Below are 18,401 nucleotides of genomic sequence, written 5' to 3' on the forward strand. Positions count from 1 at the left end.
AATCATTTGTGGAAGTCCAGAGATGGTTTAAACGATAGATAAATATGAAAATTGCTCGGAATTAAATAAAAATAACAATTTTGTTTTTCCTTTGATATGTCCCCCGTCGGACGGATTCCTTTTGTTTGTTTTAAGTTTATTTTATACAAAAGTTTAGGTATTTTATTTATCGATTGAGGCACTACGAAGTCTGCCGGGTCAGCTAGTAATAAATAAATAAAACGTAGATATTTCCCAATTTTTTTGGAATTTATTTTTATTAGTAGTTTTCTTGAAAAAAATCTAATAAATACGTCAGAGTCGTCGATGTACATCGTTTTATGTTCTAAAACATGATTTTGTTATTCTAGATGTTCACAACAAAGAAGTATACTAAAGTTAGTTTTTAAATTAAAACATGAAATCATTAACGATTTCTCGGTTACATATTAATTAAATTAGAATTAAATCGTTATTAATAAATAATGCAATAACGTCGACCCATCCTAATTAAAACCTCCAAAGCAAAACACCTTACAAATATGTGTCTACGTAATTTCGTAGACTTGTGAATATGTTAATTAACTCAAACTAGAAGATCGTAGAAGCGTAGCAATTTGCTACGTAGCTACGACTTACTAACGTTTGAAGTTGTTAATTTAAATAAAGTGAGTCGACTACTATCAAAGCCGGCACAATGTGACTTTTGGACAATTATTATGAGAAAAACGAATTATTGACTTTGCATTCCATTGGCAGTCACCAAAATCTTCTGAACGACATCTTAGATAAATAACAGGTTAAGTATTAACCTTTATTTAATGCAGGTTTTGAATCGTATTCTTTGAAGGAGACGATTATATTCAAATCAATCTGTATCGCCATATTAATAACATTTTATTGTCCAAATACACAGATTGCCACCTTTGATAATAGACGACTCAAGTATAATGTTGCCCTCTGTTCTTCTGATATCAGTTTTTGGATATTCTCTAAGAATATGGATCATTGTTTCGCGTATTTCTTCAGGACAAGAGTGAGAGAGACTATTGATTAACATAAGTCTCTATAGGTATTTTCTAATTATAAAATATCCTGTGAAAATATGCTTTTTCAAGTATTCTATTCCTTTCTATATTGGGTAATATTTTATATGCTTATGCCGCATCAGGGAATAACTTGTTAATGTTATCTTGTGCTGTATACGCGCTGTAACTAACCTACTATTTCTCAGTTAATATACTTTGGCAGTATTCATGTAAGGCTTATTTTCGGATTTCTTTCCTAATCTTCTCAACGTACTGGCCATTTTGACGCAGCCTATTTGTAACAGCTTTGAAGTGTGAGAAAATGGGGCCCCCTAATATTTTGAGCTTGCAGCCGAGTTGTGAGGGCTCACCAGCCGGTCTGCGAACTGGATCCAACTGTAAATAACAAACCAGGTGGCTGCCGATAGAGCCTGCAACCTCTGCTGTCCTTTCAAACGTATTAGATCTTTGTTTCGAGTCAAAGGGTTGTAAGTGTGGGTAGTCGGTATTCCAATGTAACTAAGACTTGAATGCGTTTAGTTCAAAGCTGCAGGGATCTCTTGAAATTGGTGCGCCGTTGTCACGGCCGATTATGCAGCGAAAAACTAGTTTCTTTCCTACTGACGTCGGCAATATCCGTTCTCGACCCAGAACAGTAATTTCCATTGTGTCTCGAGTTATTTCCCCTCGCGTCGTTTCAGCGGAAACATTAACTGTAGGACGTCCGTTTTATATTTCCTTTTAACTGTATTGTCGTAGTTGTGGCCCTTGACTTCGTTTGTTTCGTTTTCTAATAATTAGATAGTAAAATGTATTCAGGTGTAATAGCGTGAACCGCAGGCAAATTACTGGCCTAATTCATTCTGCGCGAACGCGGTCATTAATCAAATTCATTTGAATATAGGTATAGCGTGGGATTTGAAATTCAAGGAAGGTTCCTCGCAATTTACCGTGTGAACCTTGACGCTATGATAGATGGCGCGCGATTCGTATTTCCAAAATATGTGGGTATTTCATAGGATTACCGATTTCCCAAGAGAAGCATGTCTGATTTTCATCAATTCATAAAAAAATACCTGGAAAGTAAAATACTTGCGAAGATAGAACATACCAAACGATTTAAAACCATGGCCCACTCTCGCCTTTTTGCTCCAAATCCTTACTTACGGTTACTACCGTCGGCTCTTCGTTTTCATAAGATTGTGTTTGTTAAGGTATAATACTATTTTTCCTTGAAAGCTTTAATTATTATTTCAGTTAATTAAAGGGATCCCAAGAAAAATATTCTCTGTATATTTTAGTTTTTAAACTTAACTGGCTTTAGCAACGGAAGATATGTATATTATGTGTTTAGATATGTCAGCGTATTCAGTGAATCTCTTTTTTACTGTTAGTTGATGCCAGTCTGTTTCTGTGTCTTGTTGTTCGTCTATAACATCTTAATGATAAAGAGGCACTGGGAGAAGGCTGACTTCATTCCCTAATATACCAGGATTCTGGTTTAGCGAAGTATTACGGCGATGCCCCGGCGTGGTCTGAACAGTTTACTGACGGATAGAGCAGACTGATGATGTCGGCGACAGTGTAGCGTTTTGTAGGGTTATAGTATTAATTTAGGAGAAACAAATCCTGTCCTATCACAATATGGGGATGAGACGCACGGGGGAAAGGAGATGGAGAGCTTGTTAAGTTAGTTGTGGTGTTTCAACCTCCCTACTCCATAAACAGGACTGGTCTGGAGCACGCATGTTGCCTTGTCTAATTCTGTCTGGCGGTAGGCCTCCCACAAGATGGACCGACGAGGATCTGAGTCGCCCTGCGAAATCGAATCAGAAATGAGGAGATTCGCAGAAGAACCAAAGGAACTGACAGCCCGAAGGATCGCAAGATTGACGTGGTAGGGAACAGGACATGGCGCTCGTAGAGCAGATGGACGCTGGGGTCGAAGAGTTCTCGAGTGACGACCGCGTGCCTGAAAGCACAGCGTGGGTAGGCCTCCCACAAAGGTAGAAAAACGACCAGTTAAGTGGCGGGGATCCGCTGGATGTAGGCAGCGCAGGACAGGTCTTTGTGGCGAGGCTTGGGGGAGGTATATGTCCAGCAGTGGACGTCTGTGGGCTGATAAGAATTCTGCCACGTACAAGCATGTTCAATTATGTCGTATTATAGTACGCCCTACCACCAGTATTACTCAATACTACCACAGACCACAGATAGGGTCTGGTATGTTTTTCCGGGTTCCCTTGTCTGTCTGATGAAATATCTGATTTTAATTAAATATCATTAATTTGAAAACGAAATGTTATGTCAAGTAAACGTGACTATTCTCCTGTGTAAGCCTACTTTATAACTTAAGCCTGGTATAAAATGAAAACATAGCTTTAAGCTCTAACAAACACCGAACTAGCCTTGATAGATAATAACGGGAAAAGTTCTGTTTACTCGTCAATATGGCCAGTTTGGCAATTTGGATCTAAGCCAATTGATTAGCTTCGTTTTAGATCAGAGTGAAAATTAGCGAGCCTCACACTAAGTAATAAGGTTCAATTTGTTTAGTCGTTTAAAGGAATTGCGCTGAGTCATCTGATTAATTTGTAAACTGGTAACTCCCTCACACATCGTTACATGTCATCATTTCATTATTTTCCCTTATTTTTCCTGGTCGATGAACAAGTCGGCTCACGTTTGACCTGAAGTCCAGTAGTCCAAAACATCACAGATAGCATCCCGCAATATGAACGCAGTCACCCACATTGTGACGGGAGGTCGATTTGTCAATTGTAATAGAGTAATTGATTATATTTGCCAATGTTCGTCCAACTCGATCATTCACTACATTTTCTCTGCTGGTTCGCTTTTGCATTGTCGATACCCTCACATTCATAGAACATTTAAATTGTCACAAGAGTACAAGTGAGGTAAATTCACTATCGAGACACGTCGGTCGATGCGCGGTTTGCCGTTTTTGCGGGTTGTAAATTTTTATTCCGTTTTAATTAATTATAAATGTTTGTTAATTATGAAATTAGAAAAGCCACTTAGGCCACGGCGGTTCTAATGACACTGTGCTCTTTTTATGAAATTATCGATTACTTTTTCACAGTTTTGGCTGGCCTCACCAGTGATGCGTTAAATCGCATGATCTTTATGCCCGATTGACATCAGATCTTCGTGAGATCGGTTGACCTGGAATTCGTTGTTGCACTAAATACATTTTTGAAAACGCCATGCTGCAAGTGACACCGTCCTTTTGAAATGTGAACCTAAATTCGTGTCCCGAATGTCGTTCAGATCCATGACGTTCAGTTGAGGACACAAGAACCCCGTTATGCTGGTCCTGTGATGAATTGCTTTCATAATCACTTCAATAATATTTCTTTCTTTCATATTGCTTTCATAGTCACTTCAATAAATATTTATTTATTTAAATAAGGACAAATGGATTGGACCCATAATTAGATCAAGTTGTCGACGATTGGAAGATGTGTTCAGAATCCGTCGAAATACTACATACATATTTGATCCGTTCATTGTAATGGGCTTCTACATATCGACGCTTGAAAGGCAAACGTGACAATGCGTGAACTTTACAGTTGACTAATTTAAAGTTGAAATACCTGAAAAAAATTCTATTTTTACGAATCTAGCTGTAGGATTGAAATGATTTTAATAGACCTAGAAATATATTTCTTTTGCGCATCGAATATGGTTATTGCCTATCATTTATGTACAAAGCAATTATTGTCGCTTAGTCACGTTTGCCTTTCAAGATATAGATATTCCGAAGGTAGATTCTGCGTAGCACTACCCTTGCTAGGGCCAGTGTTAGCAACACTCTGGTTTGAGCCCCGTGAGCTCACCTACACGTCAAGGAGAAGCTGAAATAGCCCCTCAAGTCTATCAGCATAGGTAGGAAAAAAAAAATATCAAAAAATATTTTTATATCTGGTTCCTCAAAGCGCCGTAGCTTGCTTCTTGGACCTATCTACTGTATTTATTTTTACTGTCTCGTTCCAAGTTTCTTAATAACTTTTCCTCTTTGAAGGCCTTTAGTTAATTGCTTTCATTTCTCAGCGTCGACGTCGAAGCGCTTTAGTTTCTATCTCGTTAAATTGCAAGTCTGTTTGTCTCTTGTAAGAGTAATGGCATTTTCTCGAATGATCCATCGTGAAATCGCTCACCGTAATGAAAGTGTACAGACCAATTTGTATTTTCAAAAGTAGGTTTCGTAACTATTATTCGACACTTGGCATTGTTTGGATTGTGGAAACAAAAACCTTTTCGATATTGCAGCTTTTTGAAGTACAAAGGAGACTGAAACGATTACATACATTTTTGGGCCCGAATGTAACGTGATGAAACTAATATGAATTAATAAATTCAGATTTATCAGTACCTTGCTGAAAATTATAAAAGTTTTCTCAATCTGAGAGCCGAGTTAATAAAGATTTATTAAAAGTTAGGTTATGTTACAATCTCTTTAAAAGAGCTGAATAATAACTTATTTAAGCATAAGTAAATGTTTATTATATCCATTGGATAATCTTTTAAATGTCATATTATGAATGAATATCAATGATATATATCAGGTATGGAATATGGAATTGCTATCCCACAATTCACACAGCGATCCATAATTTCAACAGTATCCAATGCAACAATTTCAAGTCAAACGTGTGAGCGATCTTCGGTATCCAGTGTAGAAGCAATTGTCGTACAAGGCTGGCAGAGTTGGAATCCGTAATAATAAAGCAGTGATCGTTGAAAATATAAAAACAGCCCGATAGATACACACTCAAAATGCGTCGAAGATACAAAACGAGTAGAGCAGAAAAAACCAACAAGCCCCAAAAAATAATTGTATAATCTATGAACAAACGTCATGTCAGCTTGCTGTCAAAGCTGTCATCAAAAATACAATCGATTTTAATCGATTTGAAATCGATAATCATATTACTTTGCTAAGTAATAATAGACTTTTTCTTCATTTATGTATATAATCGCAATTAAATCCGGCGCATACCGCACTTGTATACAACAAGTATAAATCGGTCATTTAATTACTTTGCATTAATTACCTAGTGCAATGTTTTTTCTTTTTATAATCCTGTAATCGATTAATTAAATCGATCACACCGTTATACCGACAAAAACTAATTTTCTCATTTTTCTCCGGTCCCAGAAAGAGGATTGAGGTGATTTTTTATATTCTTATATAAAAAAAAATGACAAATTTTTTAGACTACATTTCAAGTTATTACATTTTTGGCCCACGATTTTCCGTCTCCCTTAGACTTGTTTTACACTAAGAATTAATCAAGGAATTTTCATGTTCTTTCTCATACACAAATCTTCGAATGTATCTTGCAGACAAAATAGTATCCTCTGCCGATTAGATCGTTATCATTTGTGGTCATTATAATTCTCGTTTAATGGTCTTTAATGGCGTCCTTATTGCTCTTCGTAAGATCAACTCTGGAATGTTATTACATTTGGCCTCCTTTGTTTTTCAATAAATCTAAAGACGAAAACCGATTACCAAAGCCCAGAGACTACCACTCAAAGGCGTCTTTAAGATATGCTGTCGAAATTAAAATTTCCAAAAATCTGTTGAAAGCCTCATACGCTTTTGTTTGATTAAAGCTACAATTAGGATGATGGTACTAATCAGTGGCGAGAAATGTCCTAACACGAGAACACCATTCGTACAGGTTTTGATACTAATCTAATCAAATATGATATTCTCTGTTCATTGATCGCTTCATCACAACAAAAGCTGTAATGGAAAGAATAAAAACCAATCACATTAAGGCAGCAAGAATAAGCCAGACAAGAGTCGTTCGAAATTCTAACTGCATCCGAGCAAGAAAATATGTGCGTTACAAAAGTTGTCGGTTTCAATCAGCTAATTACGTAATGGATTGCGTTGGTTTCACTAATAGCATTCGTGTTAGACCACTCACAGAGCCACTGCGGTCATCCAGCGTTTCCAGAGGTCTTTTTTGCCACGTACCATCCGGCTATGGAATGAGCTCTCCTCCACGGTGTTTCCCGAGCGCTATGACATGTCCTTCTTCAAACGAGGCTTGTGGAGAGTATTAAGCGGTAGGCATTGCTGAAATCCATGGGCGACGGTAACCAGTCACCATCAGGTCGTCTACCTACAAGGGCAATAAAAAAAAAAAATTACATTAATTAACACAAGTACCACAGGATATTTAAAATAGTTTTTCAATTTATAGTTAGAATTTATGAAAACCTTGCGGTGGCAAATTTCTTCCTTTTTATTAGTTAAAATACGAATTGATACATTGTTTTTTTTTTAATTCTAGATAGACCAAATTTTTACGAATACAATATTAAGTCAACAAAAGTGTCAACTTAAGATAAAAATTTCATATGTACGTACAATCATCGTTTTTCGATCGTCCAACACACATTGTGAAGTTTAATATCGTATAGGCTGTACTTACCATATACTATCCATATTTTAGGGTCCGAACTGAAAAATTTTTTTTATCAGGGCATCTTTTTGACTTAAAATGGTTTTAAATAGTTGATATGGTATTATAATATTTTCGACAACTGTGCGCGATATGTATTGATTTAGATGCACTTATTTTAAAATTGTACTGTATTTTTAAGTGTTCTATATTTTACTTATGTAATACTACTAGTACCATAATATTTATTGTCTTAGAAATTGTTGTAAAAACAATCATTTAAAAAAATGTGAATTCGCATTGAATTACTCTAATTTAGTGTGAAAGCACCTGAAATAAAAATTTTAGATGAGAATTCCTCATTTTCGATTTTCTCGAAAAGCTCATATGTTTTTCTATTAGAGAAGGCCGCATTTTCATTTGTTTACCCCATAGAAAAAAACGTACCAGCAACGTGAATAATTGAAGCCATAAAATTGACACAAAGCCGACCGACCCTACTTAAGTCGAATTCCGCATTGTGATTAATTAATGGGCATAATGTGAGGTCATCTGTGGAAAAATATACGGGTCCAGTGATAATGCGTGGAGCTTAGGATCTCACACGCTTGTAACGGGACTGAAGTTGAATGGATTCTATTTGTGGAATTTTCGCGAGTCGTGTGCGGACCTACAATTGAAGCTCACGGTTTATTCTTTTGTTGTTTTGATGTGCTTTAATCACAAAAGTTCTTTCAGGAATTTCTTTATCTTGCTTTCATTGCGTTTAGAAACATTGACCGCAATTAGCTCTGCAGAAGCTTGCATGTTTAAAAAATAGACGTACCGTTCACGTTTTTACTGGTGGCAGGACCTCTTGTGAGTCCGCACGGGTAGGTACCACCACCCCGCCTATTTCTGCCGGGAAGCAGTAATGCGTTTCGGTTTGAAGGATAGGGTAGCCGTTGTAACTATTCTTCTTCTCAGTCGTATGCACTCTTGGCAGAGTGGTCGTGGTCATCACTTCGGTTGTAACTATGCTGAGACCTTAGAACTTATATCTCAAGGTGGGTGGCGCATTTACGTTGTAGATGTCTATGGGCTCCGGTAACCACTTAACACCAGATGCGCTGTGAGCTCGTCTACCCAACAAAGCAATAAAAAAAAACGCGGTACAGAATTGAAAACCTCAGTCTTAGCCTCAATCTTATTCTGACGCAATTTAAATCCTGTAGATGTTATATGTTTGTCGCTATTTCGATTTCCCAACGTTATCGAAGATGTTTCCCTTCGTAAACCAACCTTTTACTGTCTACCTTCTTTGGTCTCAAGCTATGATTTCTCCAGTGTTATGGGTACGTCAACACATACGAGAAGAAAATAACAAGCACACTGTTCTGATACTGTATATAGATGATATAGGTACTGAGGATCAATAGATACTGACTGGTGCTCAGAACACCAGCCAGATGGTCAGATCTAGTAAGAGAAGCACTTGGTGGTAGTCTGTATCATGCGGTCCATGCCACCCATGATCGAACACAGTGGAGGAACCTCACATGTGGTCGCGATCCTCAGTAATGATGGTACGATATAGAAGAAGAAGAAGTGACCGGTATAATTACCGGATCCGGTACTGTAGATAGTCAACCTAACCATCAGACCAACGAGGCCAATGAAATAAATTTGTTTTTCGGAAGTCGCGTTTCCATTTTAGAAGTCGAAACGAGAAATTATACGAACCGCGCCTTTCCCTAATTGGTATCAACACTTAAAGTGGACGTAATGAGGTAATTTAATTTGTAAGAATTTTCTCCCGCAATCTCCGCCGTTTGTAATATTCAAGATTTACAATTACGTGGACTTATTGTTATTGTTGACTTATTGTTCGAGATGATACCAGAATCGTTTTTACCATCGCACCGCCCGCCACCGGAGAAGAGTTCATCCATACTACCTGGAGCCACTGCGGTCATCCACAGTGCGTTTCCAGAGATCTTTTTTGCCACGTACCATCCGGCTATGGAATGAGCTCCCCTCCACGGTGTTTCCCGAACGCTATGACATGTCCTTCTTCAAACGAGGCTTGTGGAGAGTATTAAGCGGTAGGCAGCGGCTTGGCTCTGCCCCTGGCATTGCTGAAGTCCATGGGCGACGGTAACCACTCACCATCAGGTGGACCGTATGCCCGTCTGCCTACAAAGGCAATAAAAAAAAAACTTATAAGTTGTTATTTGGAAATAGATTTCTTTTAATGATAAGAGCCGGAGGGAGTCGTCAATGTCTCACAAGATAGTGTTTTCTGGGAATAATTTTGCTTTCGCGTTTTCCTGATTTGACCAGTTTTCCCTATGCTGAGAACCGAGACATACAGGGCGAGGTAGTGCATGATATTTTAAAGAGCTCCTAGCAGCTTTGCACTCCTGGTGGCTATGAGCTCTGATGAATATTTTTACGGATAGGATCTCTTTTATTTAATTTTTATTTATTTATATATTTATTTATTTATGTACACACAGAAAACAAGACACAGTACAGAGTAATAGGAAAATTATGTACAAAGGCACTGCTTATTTCTTTGAGAAATCTCTTCCAGCAGACCTGCGAGAGGATAATGAGAATAATAATAAAAAGTGATGAGTGTGTGTAGAACAAATAACGTTAATGGTTCTATATATAAACAATATTTGAAAATATAAAACAGATGTATTATTTTTGTTGTTAAAAAAAATAAGTTATTTGAATACTGTTTTTAAAAAAACACAGAAGGGAAAAGAACTCAAACAGTTGGTCACAATTAATTCCAAGAACTTTACTTGTAGAATCTATTGTTCAGTTTAGGCCATAACGACTTCTTGGTGGGAGAGATGTAGTCCACACTACGATTAATGATTTTTGTACGTAATATAAATTACATTGCATTATGAGTTAGTACAAAGTCAGCGAAAAGGAAGCTTTTATGTTCTTTTACACAAAAGAAAAGCTTTGAATGAAGGTAGAAGGGATCTTTTTTCATAATTTTGACGAGCCTGACATTCAACGTGAATGGTGGCTTGAAAGTAGATATTTACGGGAACGAATATAATAATAATATGTATATTTATTTAGCCGCAGATTTGGCTACCAATTCGTCTTCTCGCATTAAAACTGTATAATCTCAAAACTTATTAATTTTACAGGAGATTGTTTTAAAGGTTTAACATGTGATATTTTTAATATTAATCATCTTTGCAAACATTTATTTTAAATTTTTTACCAGTTACATTATCTGTCGTTTAAAATAAGATAAAATTAGTAGTCAAAACATAGATAACAAAAACACAAAAAAAAACTAAGCCTAAACTACGCTCTTATGACAGTATTTATGAGAAAACATACTGGTGATACCAAATGATTTCGCATATTAATTTAATCTCGAATGTTTTTGGGAATTGTACACTTTTAATGCGAAAAGACGAATTGTCGACAACGTTCCTTGAGTATTTTTAGGATTGGCATTAACAAAATTTAGCGAAAAACAATCTCAACTCTGAAAATCGCAATTCTGAAGGCGGATACTGTTTTAAAATACCATGTTTTTCATATAATTCAGGTTTTCAAACAGGATAATCATTCCTATCGTATCAACGAACCTTGCAATACGTACCCCTAATTAAATAACGTATAAATTAATCTTATTACATTCTCGCGTGGCTTAGATGTTGCGTGTTGTTAGCTTTCTTGGTTAATGTAATTTTTAAGTTATGTTATCAGTCTATAAGTACATACAATGTTAATTGAACATGTTCTGGGAATTAAAATTCGTGGAAACATTTTATCTTAATTATTTTTTTTTATATTGAAATGTGTACCCCTTTAACTATTTATAACCAATTTTCTTACTGTTCGAAGGTGCTCAAACTTAATTTATGTTTTATTTTTTTATTACATTCAATGTGAAGTATAGTACATTCCTTTCCGTCAGCTTATCCTTCTTACCCGTCGCTAGTTTGGGGGTCGTCGGCACCATGACGGCCTTTCGGTTGTCATATATTATATCACTTATCACAATCCTTAAATCACGAGACCCGCATCGTTTCACAGCCTAAAGTTCAAAAGGACTCTCACCTTTTCATATAAAACATACATACTAAGGTCTTAAACAGAAAAAAATGCCAGATTGTGGTTCATTTCAAAAGAGCATTGATTTATTTTTTTAACATTATGTTTCTCCGAAGTGATCTTTAAGCTTTTTGCCCCTGGTTTCTGGTAGACAGAAACACGCAACTGCCGCGGCGAATGGTACAAGGCCGAAAACAGTCGGTGGAATCCAAGGTCCAGTGGCGGTAAGACCAGCGATGAAAGGAGCCAGCATGGAACCGATTCTGGAGACCGTTGATGAAGCTCCCATCGCCATATTTCTGGCTACCGTCGGGAAGAGTTCTGTTGTGAACATGTAGCTGAAAGGAAAGGACTAATTAATCGATCTTAAGTGATTGTTAATGTTATCAAAGGCATATTTAATAGTCCAGTATTCAGTACCACCGTATGGACTTTATGTGGTTAGTGCTGGTTAGTTTGCTTGTCTCGTCCCGATGTTCTTCTGACTACTTTTTGGCTGTTAACGTGTGGCCGATTATGATCAGTTCATTAGCCTCAAGACCTCCAGCTAAGTCGGTCTCTATGGTCAGTAATAGAACAAGGAATGGGTCAAAGGTAGTCTGTCATGGAAAGCAAAAACATCTATTCAAAACAGATTGATATTAAATCGGTGTGTGTGGCAGGTATTTTTAAAATTAATGTGTAGTTAGGCCACGCAATTGGAAGCCTATAATGACCTTAGTAAGGTGGTGGCGTTCAAGTTAATTGTCTGTAGGAGTGGAAAAGAAATCATCTAAAATATGAGGCATTACGTTACTTTCCTTAATTGTAGCCTGCGGATTGCCAACAATCATCCGATACGTCGTTATTGGGATCCTTACTGTCATACATTATTTCGCAATTTACTTACACGGTCGCAAATGCTCCAGACGCACTGCTGACGGCGGTAGATCCAATAAAGAGCTTGAAGTAATACCAATCGTCAGGCACCGATAGTAAGGCATTGCTGATGCCGCACAAGATAAACAAGAATATCAGCGTGTGACGTCTACCAAAGCGCTTGCACAGATATCCACTGAGAAGAATACCCGGTATCTTGAGGAAAGAAAGCATTACGACCGATAAGAAAAAGGGAGAATAGTGTTATCTTGCATGTTGGCTCAGTTTCAAGACATTAATATCTCAATCATGTGGCTGATTATTGATCGATTTGGTGGTGTTGTAGTTAACGCCTCTGACGAGTGAACCGAGGGTCGTAGGTTCAATTCTCACATCTGACAAACATTCGTGTGATTAAAAGTATAAAAAAATATGCTCTGGGCGCATTTGAGCGGATGCGTCTTAGTGTATGGACCACTGTCTTCCAAGAGTCAGTACTGCACAGTATTGGATGCGGAACGTTGTCTTTGACGATTAGTACTGCCCCTATTGCGATCAGTGCACGGAACTTTGTCCTTGGCAGATAGTACCTACAGCCTTATGTGACCGTTATCATTCACGATTTTCATTTAATTAGTTCAGTCTCCATTTTTATAGATTATTTCAATTATTGGGTTACGATCAGTGATTATTTAATAGTAATTTAAACTCCTATCTGTTATACCTCGGTTACATTCCTAATGTCTGACCCTTAATCCGACATACATATATTTATACATAATAAGTACGTTTATCAATCTCTTGTTCCCATTAACTATCTACAATAAAAGACGTTGTTACTTTTATTAATGGCACGAGTGATGGTTCTGCTAAAGATATTTTTTCTGTTGGACATAAGAGTACCTGAATAGCTCCAGCCATTGCAATAGCAACGAAAACATTAGGGCTGGTCTGTCCTATGTACTGATTGCTGCCATAGAAGCTCAGCCCGAGGATAAACCACGTAAGACAGCATCCGATATTCTTCCACCTTATCTCCTGCACTTTGATCAGGTCTAAGTAAGTAGCCTTGACGTTTTTGTGGGCGTCAACATTGGATTCAAATGCTATAATCTTTACTCTATCCATCATGTCTTCTGTTGGAAGTCTATTCCTGTAATCAAAAGATATCTCAAAATAGGTGATGTTTTTCAGATCTGAGATATAGTAATCAAACGCTGCCTAGGTCTAGGACTCTGTAAATTTAATTTGAGGAAATACATATAATAAATAAATAATAAATAAATAATAAATAAATAATAAATATTTGCTAACAATCACGCCACGTTAACTGGTCCCGTGATAAGTTCGTAAAGAACTTGTGTTACAGGTACCAGATAACGGAAATAAATATAATATTTTTATTATACACATACATATATTTAATATACATTCATAAGACATTTATATTTATCATACTTTTATATTTATACATATCATCTTCCCTTGGCGGGATTCGAACCCGCGACCCCCTTGTGTAGTGTCCATGTCACTTACCACTACACCAGACGGCCGTTGTATGTAATTAAGAAGTACACTTTTCATTAGGTTGGTCATTAAATGTTGTCGTTTTTAATCTTCTCAGCGAATAAAATAGGGTCTAGTTAGATAGATACAATTTAATGAGTAATAATACATGTTCATCAAAGTAATTATGCTAGATGTTGATTTAAATAAAACATTTTTTCTTGTAGTGGACATATTGTGAGTTCTTGGTGGTGGGGCTCCTTGTGAGCTCGCACGGGTAGGTTCCACCACCTTGCCTATTTCTGTCGTGAAGCTGTAATGCGTTTGGGTTTGAAGGGTGGGGAAGCCGTGGTATTGTAAAAAAGACTTAGTACTCATGTCTCAAAATGGGCGGCGGCATTAACGTGGTTCGTGGTTAGGTCTATGGACTCCAGTGATTAACAATATCCATTTAACACCATATAGGCTTTGTCCACCCAAGTTAGCAACAAAAAGAGAATAAAAAAACCAATATGTGTTTCTTTTTGACCAACGCTATGTCTGAATGTGAGCGGTGAAATTCATTTTCTGAAGTCTATTATAGTGTATAGCGCTAGGTGACCTTTTAAAAATACTCACCATTTCGCTATTTTCGTCATAATCAAACTCGCCTCCTCGAGCCTTCCAACGGAAATCAACCACTTCGGAGACTCTGGTACGATGAAGAATAAAACCAAAAATACCAAATTTGGCAGGGCGAGACCAAAACTATATCTAGTCCAAGACCTCAAGTAATATGAAAACATTGGCATTATCATTTCTCCCACCGACAGAGGCACGGAAACGATACAGTTCATTAGTTCCCTTTTCGATATGCCCGTGGTTTCAATCATTAGAATAAAAGAAGTCAGTAATGCGCCAGCAACAGCTGCGCCGTTGAAGAATCGGACCAAGGTGAATGTGATGTAATTTGGGCAAAATGGCGCTGTGAATCCAGCTATCAGTTGCGTGGTGCAGGCCGTCAGGAGAGCGGGACGACGACCGAATCTGGAAAAAACAATCTTGAAACTAACTAATCCACTAACAATAATAGGTTTTTTTTAAAAAAATTGCCACTTTTACTATGACTTTTGGACAAAAAAAACTTATATTTATAATCAAAAACTATTTAACGGATTTTACCACAGTTTTTACATTCAATGAGTTCCCGATATTTCGGTTAATTTCGAAAGCTTGTGGGTAGGATGTTAGGTAAAGACAATTGTTTTTTTATTTTTTTTCAATGCTTAGATGGGTAGACGAACTCACAGCCCACCTGGTGTTAAATTGTTACCATTGGAGCCCATAGACATCTACAACGTAAATGCCGCCACCCACCTTGGGATATGAGTTCTCAGGTCTCAGTATAGTTACAACGGCTGCCCCGCCGTTCAAACTGAACCGCATTACTGCTTTACGGCAGAAATAGGCAGGGTGGTGGTACCTACCCGTGCGGACTCACAAGACGTCCCACCATCAGTAATTACGCAAATTATAATTTTGCGGGTTCGATTTTAACACGATATTATTCCTTCACCGTGGAAGTTAATCGTGAATCTCAGTATCGTTGGTATCTTGCCTGTGAGATTCGGACACCGATGCATCGCTCTGTACGAATGCACCGGAGGTCTTATCCTTTAGGCCACGACGACTTCAAATTTTTTCTACCTTCTATCTGGTTCGTTTTTTTGGTATTAGCTTGACTGTTGCATAGATAATTTGTTAATTTTCTAGTATACTTTTTTTTTAATATATATTTTAAATTATTAATTCATTTCACACATCCATAACAAAGTTTCTTTAGATGATACTGTCTAAATTTGTACAGTGGTTCCATTTATTTTTTCTATTAAAAATATAATTGTAGATATTGATTGAAGGACAAGGAAGGCTTTCTCAATGCTCTACATATAAACGTAATTTTTCTAAGTAGTGGATTTGAAGTGTGTAGTATATGTATCAGAACTAATCACAACTTACCTATCAGCGAAAAATCCAAAAACTATACTGCCCAATAAAACACCGGACATGCAAGCTGTCTGGTTGAAGTTTGTCAGCCAGGATCGATCGCAAACTAGGTCCCATTCAGAAATGATTGTATTCACGAAATCCGTTTTGTATTCGTATTCAGTACAATCACTGTAGCACTCCGATTCTTGGATGGTTTCGTTGTTATTACGTCTCTCCGCGCAAATAAATTCAGTTTTCGGTGCCAGAAATATGATTCCCAAATGGTTCCAGACTGCCGTCATTCGAATCGGTGCAGATAGCGTCATAGTTAGCATCACGTGCCATCTCCCGAATTCACCTATCGCTTGAATCAGTTTATCTTCATCTTGTTTCGGTGTATCTTCTATTTTTTCAGAAATAGTTACCGATTTCCGTTTCGTACCGTCCATGTCAGAACTTGAATTCGGAATCATTATTTAATCGTAATCCAAGAGATTTTTTCATTTGTATAAGGTATATTTAATATCTAAAGTCATCTATTTTGGCTGTCGCTATTGTTTCTGATGATTAATAGTTCGTTAGTTAAATAGTTATACTATATTCTCCAATGTTTCCATCATGGCTCTTAATATTTGTGTTAGGGATTTTTATATCTTAGCCATCAACCGACGATGTAAACTCCTTAGATCGGAATAAAACTGTCGAGCAAATCGGAGCCCATATTTTAATGTTTTGCGATGACGGAGTGCTAATGTCGAACCGCTGGCTGCTGTATCAAAAATGATGACTCATCTAATTTTATGTCATGAGTTAAGTACGGTATTTATGGAAACAATAGAATTGGTGTCTCGGGTGGATGAAGACCATATAAAACAATTTGTAAATTTTGAGTAAGTTTTTATTATATTATATAAATTATACGGTAAAGGATAAGACGCCCGGTGCATTTGTAGCTATTCGAATCCAATAGGCAGGTAACAATTTTCAGATAAAATACGTCAAAAATGTTCATAAATGACTTCTACGGTGACGGAACATCGTGTAATAAATATTATAATTTGCGTAATTGTTGGTGGTAAGGTATTTTCTGAGCCCGCACGGGTAGGTACCACGATCCTGCCTATTTCTGCCGTGAAGTAGTAATGTGTTTCGGTTTGAAGGGTGGAGCACTGGAGCAGTTGTTGTAGTGTGCAAACGAAGACTTAGAACTCGCGTCTCAAGGTGGCTGGCGGTGTTTACGTTGTTGATATCTATGAGTGCTGGTGACCACGTGGTGCCAAGTGGTCATTGTAGCCCGTAGACATCATAACCTGCTTTGGGACATGATGCCGAAATCACAAATTTTGTTTTTTATTACCATTGTACACATGCTACAACTAATGGTAAGTAATCACTGCTGCTCATGGTCATGAGCAATAGCACGGGAGTAAAACAGCCTGTTGCTGAGAATTGTCTCACGGAACTCACACCTTTCAAAACCGGAAACCATGATGGCTTCGTGGAAATGGGCACGATGATTGTATTTACTTACCCGTGAGAGCTTACAGTACGATCTACTAGTTCGTTCCACATTGGAGTTAAAGGCTTGCTTATTTGAAAACCCATATAAAGCTCCACTCGAACAGAAAAGCTATTCAAGTTGATTATATAAAACGTGTTCATATTACAATGTTTTAAAGAACAAAAGCTTATGATTCAATTGGTCGTAACGCCAAAAAAAATATGGCGTTAACGTCATTTGTGATTCTTTATTTTTTTTTTTTTTTTTTTAATTTTATGACCTGGTGACAGAGACCTTTAGGTCATATCTTATTTGGAAAATGTTCATTGCTTTGGGGTCACTACACTTCACTTCACTAAATTTTGTCATTTAAATTGTTTGAATTGTATTTTTTATGTAATTATAAATTGGTTTATAGGATGTTGGATCTTTTAGTAAAAAGTTAAGTGGCGGCGGGCGGGAGGAAGAGACACACTTAAATGCATTGGTATCACTAAGTTCACTAGCCAGCACAAGTCTTTGAATTATGAAACTTTGGCAATCGAAAATAATGTGATGGATCGTCCCTTCTTCTGCTTGACAGTGTATACATTGGTTATTTGAAACAATGCCAAGTCTTGCTAGGTGTGACGGCGCAGTATTATGGCCAAATCTCAATCTGTTTATTGTTGTGATGAAATCTCGACTTTCACTAGTTTTCAATTTGTCATACCATGGTTTAACAGGCAGGTTATCTTGGATACTTCCATACCACTTTCCCTTGTTTTCCTGATCTTTCTTCCACAATTCCGTCCACAGAGTGTAAATATTTTCTTTAATATTTAGAAAATAGTCAGTGAAAGGTACGAGTAATGAGTCTGTAACGTCAATACTGTTTATAGCCTCACGTGCAGCTTTGTCAGCTTTTTCGTTGTCCGTTATGCCTCTATGTGAAGGAACCCACATAAATGCTATATTTACATTCTTATGATGATATTTATACAAAAGCTCTTTTATAATATACAAGACGTAATTAGTTTTATAATTTACAGATATATT

At 37.2% G+C, this 18,401-nt stretch overlaps 2 protein-coding genes across 18 annotated transcripts in view; one reads left to right on the plus strand and one right to left on the minus strand.

Moving 5' to 3' along the window:
* Nucleotides 1-18,401, plus strand: part of LOC119628738 (synapse-associated protein of 47 kDa) — a 73,042-nt gene that overhangs the window by 37,350 nt on the left and 17,291 nt on the right. The window lies entirely within an intron of this gene.
* Nucleotides 11,589-18,164, minus strand: LOC101741602 (organic cation transporter protein). Its single transcript, XM_062669479.1, has 6 exons — nucleotides 17,394-18,164; nucleotides 15,893-16,318; nucleotides 14,513-14,920; nucleotides 13,292-13,541; nucleotides 12,420-12,604; nucleotides 11,589-11,868 (listed from the first exon to the last, which is right to left on the minus strand). The coding sequence occupies exons 1-6, from the start codon at nucleotides 17,522-17,524 to the stop codon at nucleotides 11,631-11,633; spliced, it is 1,638 nt and encodes a 545-aa protein (XP_062525463.1). The 5' UTR covers nucleotides 17,525-18,164; the 3' UTR covers nucleotides 11,589-11,630.

Source organism: Bombyx mori, chromosome 7 (genome assembly GCF_030269925.1).
Source record: "Bombyx mori chromosome 7, ASM3026992v2".
Lineage (NCBI taxonomy): Eukaryota > Metazoa > Arthropoda > Insecta > Lepidoptera > Bombycidae > Bombyx > Bombyx mori.

Excerpts from the sequence above, each read along its gene's own strand:
- LOC101741602 (XM_062669479.1), bottom strand. The coding sequence starts at position 17,524 with ATGAACACGTTTTATATAATCAACTTGAATAGCTTTTCTGTTCGAGTG. Across the intron at positions 14,921-15,892 it reads TTTGGATTTTTCGCTGATAG|ATTCGGTCGTCGTCCCGCTC; the intron begins GTAAGTTGTGAT and ends TGTTTTTTCCAG. Across the intron at positions 13,542-14,512 it reads ATGACGAAAATAGCGAAATG|GAATAGACTTCCAACAGAAG; the intron begins GTGAGTATTTTT and ends TTTTGATTACAG.